The sequence below is a fragment of the Octopus sinensis genome, linkage group LG4 (genome assembly GCF_006345805.1).
Source record: "Octopus sinensis linkage group LG4, ASM634580v1, whole genome shotgun sequence".
NCBI classification, from domain to species: Eukaryota; Metazoa; Mollusca; class Cephalopoda; order Octopoda; family Octopodidae; genus Octopus; species Octopus sinensis.
The window spans coordinates 134,620-140,539 of NC_043000.1; the positions used below are offsets into that span (position 1 = coordinate 134,620).

Below are 5,920 nucleotides of genomic sequence, written 5' to 3' on the forward strand. Positions count from 1 at the left end.
TGTGCACGCGCATGTGTGTGTGTGCAAATGAACACAAATGGTTTAAAGTTTCCCTACAGCTGTTTCAGACACGTTTTTTTTATTTATGAATAATTCGATTACATGATAAAAAAAAAAAACAGAAATTTTCTTCTGGTGAATTAAAATAAAAACAAATACCAAGACGGGAGAAAAAAATACCAAGATGCAGAACGTGGATTGACCCTCTCATTTCGGCATCGTTTATGAATCTGGAACTTACATTAGATCGAAAACCTGCCTGTTGGTCTGCATGGCTATATACGGATGTATTTCCATAAAGTAGACACCCGGACTAAAATACCTTGATTCAAAGGAATCCAGCAAAAAATTAATACATATACGTGCGTGTGCGCGTGCGAGTATGTGTCTGTGAGTGTGTATGTATAGTTGTATTTATGTATATATTAGTGTGTGTGTGTGTGCGTATGTGTATGTATGCATATATGTACGTATGTATGTATGTTATTGTTCAGTTTTATTTCAAGATTTCTTGCCAATAGAGAAAGAACAAGTTTGTAACCTAGATCCAAGGCTCCTTCAATGGAATTTCAACATTAACCGCAAGGTATTTTTGCTAGTATGTATATGTGTATTGGAGTATTTTTGCATGTATGTATATGTGCTGATTCGTATGTTTTGTTTTATGTATGTATTCTCATGATTGTATTGGGTTGTCCGGAAAGTTCATGCCGATTTATAGTAGCTTACCTTTCAACTTATTTTAGAACATGGTTGAGTTCATAAAATAGGATTTGACTACGCTTCCATTTAGAGCAGTTTTCGTGGAAGAAGGTTTATGTTCCTATAACCTGTGTTAATTTTGTAATCCTTTGAAATGGAAGACAAGAAAGTTCATTTTCGGCACTTGATGCTTTGGGAACCAGACAAAAATTGTTGCAGCTCGGCTGGGATGTGTTACCCCGAACCTCCATATTCACCAATAGTCTTAATGGTAAAAATTTCAATTCCTTGGATAACGTAAAAATATACCTTGATGACTTCTTTGCTATGAAACCACCTCAATTCTGGGAAGAGGGTATCTTCATGTTAAAGGAAAGATGGAAACGCATTGTGGAACAAAATGGTTTATATTTGGTTGATTAAAAATGTAATGGCAAGTATTTATTGGCGTTTTTCTTTCCTTTAAAACTCGGCACGAACTTTCCGGACAACCCAATAGTTGCATGTCCAGATATGAAGTATGTATGGATTTGTGAAAAACGAACCAACTACTCTGCCTCTATATCTGTGTACACCTCTCAATGTCGTGCATTCCATAAGGTTTGCAAATCTAACGGAGGCCTCAAAAGACATTTTAAGACCCACAAAGATCAGAACTTAACTGCAGCTCTTGGTGCTCCAAATCAGATATAAAATCTATGTGGGTGTCTTTTCAAATTGTCTGGTTTAAAAAGCCACATTAGACGCTATGATAGACCTCTGATGTAAGTACAAGAGTTGGTCAGAGTTTGCATAAGGAATAGACAACCACCATGTTTTTATGTCTGTATGTCCCTTCTATTTTTTGATTATTATAAATCTTCCACTGAGGAGGGAGCCTGTTTCCAGCAAATGACACCTTGGGCAAATGTCTTTTACTATAGCCTCGGGACGCTCAAAGCCTTGTGAGACGGAAACTGAAAGAATCTCATCGTATATATATATATATGTGTGTGTGTGTGTGTGTGTGTGTGTGTGTGGTGTGTGTGTGTGTGTGTGCATGTGTGTGTATATATATATTTATGTATTTGCCCCCCTCCCCCCACCGTCGCTTGACAGCCGTTGCTTGCGTGTTTATGTCCCCGTAACTTAACGGTTCGGCAAAAGTAACCGATAGAATAAGCACTAGGCTTACAAAAAATAAGTCCTGGAGTCGATATCTTCGACTAAAGACCCTTTAAGGTGGTGCTCCAGCATGGCCGCAGTCAAATGGCTGAAACAAGTAAAAGAACAAAAGAATCTCTGTCATCATCAGGATCATCATCATCATCATCATCTTCATAATTACCGTCGTCGTCATCGTCGTCGTCGTTCTCTCATCTTCACAATCATCATTGTTGTCATAATGGTGCACGTGGTCGTCGTGGTCGTCATGGTCGTCGCCATTATCATCATAATTATGCTAATTACAATAGGCAAGTACGATTAAAAGCCTATAAATTGGTGCTCATTAAGAAAGTTTTATCTAATACTGATTTCAAAGTTTTGTACAAGGCCAGCAATTTTGAATGAAGAGGGATAAGTCGATTTCATCGACCCTAGTACTTTACTGGTACTTATTTTATCGACCTTAAAAGTATAAAAGGCAAAAACCGACCTCAGCGGGATTTGATCGCAGAACTTTAAAGACTGACGAAATGCTGGTAAGCATTTTGTCTGGTGTGCTAATGATTCTGCCAACTCATCGCCTTTTTGTTACCTAATATTGAAAGGATGTAAACTCACTAACCATCAGGAAACGAGTGCAGCAGCAGCAGCCGCAGCAGCAACAACAACGACAACAACAATCTAACAATAATAGCAACAGCATCACTGATATGGGCTGAGAAAATATTTTCCTGTAATTTCCTTTTGCGTCTCCACAGGTTTTGTTGTGTAGTGTTTCAAACCAGAAGAGGAAAAAAAGAGGGGGGAAAAACAAACAAAACAACGTAAAACAAAAATAACAAAATAAATACCAATAAATAAACAACAAGAAGAAAAGCAATCATTTGTTGCACCTTATCTCTATTAAGATGTTTAGATAATTGCACTTGAGTTTGAAAACTTCACCCAACTTTTCAAAAATTGCTGAAGCACCTACATCAACCTTTCCCACCAGTTGTGAAGTGAATTCTCTTATCGAGCTCTGTGTACTTGACCGAAAGGAGGCTACATCTGTAATATTATTGCTATTGATAGCTTTCAAATAGCATGGAAAGTACACCTTGCTGAGACATGTTATCAAAGTCTGGAGATAAGAATATAGGTCTGATATAATGTAGAGCTGAGAATGAAATATACGTTATGAAATACATCATGTGTTGGCATGTCTTCAAGCAAACTGAAGACAATAGAAGCTTCTTTTTTTTTATATATATTTTGAACAAATCTTTCGTTTCTATTTTATTTCGTTGCTATCTTCTCCCATAATTCAATGAGTTGTTGGGTGAACAATGGCTATTTCAATTTTAGGTAATGCGATGTCTTGCAAACAACTTGCACATGCAAGTGCTACCAGTCAAAAACTCCGCATACCAGAAGCCAGCAAGTGTATGGGGTCATTAGGAAAGAATGCGCGCCGTTTCGGGGCCTACCTCTCGACGGCATCAATGCGCATCTCACTGATATGAGGCCCTGCTTGCTATATCAGCTGGTTATCAAATAAAGCTCATTATTCTTCTAGCTATCGCTCATCGTCTCTTCTTTACTAAATCCAGTGGCTAGCCTTCTCCACTGTAGTTTGGATATCGGTCATGGTAGTATTGACTTTACGATGAGTTAGGCCTAGCATATCAGACATGTGATAGCACAATACATAAGCATAAATCCACAGACAACAGGTGAACACATGCGGTTGCTGAGTGGTATCCAAGAGATCGGGCAAGGCCTCTATGTAAGCCTTCACGACGATGGATAGCGATTTAATTAAACGATTTACGTCAAGAGGGAAAAGGCAGTTGCAATCCAGAACGATTTAGAAGCGCATTGTAATCAGTGATGAATAATGAATTTTGACAATCAAGTCTATACGGGTGATACAAGTGTTATTTAGAGGCAAGTTAATGTGGCCGAGCTCATCTTGTTTCAGTCTATACCCATAGTCTGAGTCAGGCAGCGGCAGCCTTTTGATAATGGAGTGCCAAATCTAGCTTCCAAAAGCATTGCGCATGCCAACCTCATATTACTACTTTTATTAGTAGTGTTTATACTCTTAAAACTTGCTATAACAGAAATACATTTTATATATCCTTTAATAATTCATATTACATGGAAACAAATATAATTTTATTAAAATAATTCATTAAACATTTTTTTTCGAATTATAAAAAACAGAACAAAATTATAAACAAGTTATAAACAACAGTAACATTAAATTTCTATAAATTAAGAGAACTTTCTACCTGTAAATTTTTGCTTAATTTCTCGATATTATGTGCATAATTTGTTGTTTTTAGTTTCACGTAAGCTTCCGAATCTTGAATTGTCAGACAACTTCTTTATGGAGTCAAAACAAATTTCAAACGTGAAATAATTTGTTTGCATGCATATGTTGAGCCAAAGGTTGAAAGCAGAGCATATGAGATTTTCTTCAAAGTATTGAATCCTTCAGGCAATGACATCCAGCAATTGAAGATGGCAACAGACTTCTCCAAGCAGCTTCTTTCAAGAGTTTTTCGTAATTCCACAAATTTTGTTTTCCAAAATTCTGAAGTTGTTAATTCAATCATTTCCATTTCAAAACTACCGACGTGCTTCCACTCAAAATGTGATCGATCAAATGGGTTCGTTTTCAAATAAATCAAGTCGGATTTAATGAGTAAAGAAAATACAGGAGCGTAAGTTTCGAAATCTTCACCTCGGAAAATTCTTCTTTCAACGTTGCAATATATTTTTGAAGTCCATTTTTGTTAACATTAAATCGATTTGAATAAGTTTTTACATTTGGAAAGTATTTGTAAGTGTTGCTAAGTATATCACTCCAAAAAATATCTAGTTTTAACAAGAATCCTTTCCACTGTTCAAAAAGATCAAGTACTGTTTGGGCTCTCCTTTGTAAATGCAAATTTAAATCATTGAAGTGTTTGCTCATGGTAATTAGAAATATCAATTTAAATAACCGTCTTCATTGTCCAATTCTGAGAACCGTTTCTCTTCAAGAAATATTTTGATTTCTTCTAAGCATGATACAAATCTGTTCAAAACATTACCCCGACTAAGCCAACGAACATTACTGTGTAGTATGAGGTCTGCATATTCGCTGTCCAATTCTTGCAGAAGGGACTTAGATTGTCTGTGAGTCAGTGAAGAGCGAGAAACTATGAGGTTAACTATTTTAACAACAGTCTCCATCACAGAACTCAAGCTTTGAGACGAAATTTTCGCAACTAAATTTTTTTGATGTATAAAACAATTAAAACTCATTACACTGCATCCAATATGATTTTCAAGAAGATTAACAAATCCTTTTTCCTTTCCAACCATTGCACGTGCACCATCAGAAGTAATACAAAATAATTTAATTATATCAATGACTTGATTTTCCAATAAATTTACAAATGCAGTCAGAACGTCCTGTCCTGTAGCCATATTGGTAAATGGAATCAAACAACACAGTTCTTCATAAATACGAACATTGTCGCAGTATCTTGCAACGATTGTTAGGTGCGCCATGTCATTCACGTCAGTACTTTCATTGACAGCAACACTGAATGCAGCAGCTTTTTGTAATCCAACTTTTTGTTTTATTGTTGTGTTTTCAGCTATATCATTTATACGTCTCTCAATTGATCATGCAGAAGCTGGTATTTCTTGAATTCGAAACAGTATTGTTTCAGTGTTTGGTAAATCACTGAACAAAATTTTAGCACTTCTCAGGAAAGCATTTTTGATAAAATCTCCATCTGTAAAAGGTTTACCTTTCTCAGCTATACATTGAGCAATTGTGTAACTACATTCGTTGGCTTTATTTTGGGTTCCAAGCATCAGAACAAAAACAGAAGTGTTTTTTTTTGTAACTAGAAATAGCCCTTTTAATGGCTTCAGTTTTCTCATTAAAGTTTTTAAATGTAGCATGATGTCTAGTTTGATTATTATGTCTCTGTACACTTGATGTACGACAAACAACAGATTCACAGTAGAATGCACACATAGCTCGATCATTTTGCTGTACAAATCCATACTCAGTTCTCCAGAAATC

The 5,920-nt window shown here is 36.1% G+C and overlaps 1 protein-coding gene across 1 annotated transcript; it reads right to left on the reverse strand.

The window, feature by feature from the left end:
* Positions 1 to 4,827: 4,827 nt before the first annotated feature.
* LOC115210832 (general transcription factor II-I repeat domain-containing protein 2A-like) lies at positions 4,828 to 5,394 on the reverse strand. The gene has a single exon (XM_029779581.1). It carries the CDS (start codon positions 5,392 to 5,394, stop codon positions 4,828 to 4,830), a length of 567 nt encoding a protein of 188 aa, XP_029635441.1.
* Between the last annotated feature and the right edge of the window lie 526 nt (positions 5,395 to 5,920).

Bases quoted from the DNA above. Each gene is read 5' to 3' on its own strand.
- LOC115210832 (XM_029779581.1), bottom strand. From the start codon at position 5,394: ATGGCGCACCTAACAATCGTTGCAAGATACTGCGACAATGTTCGTATT.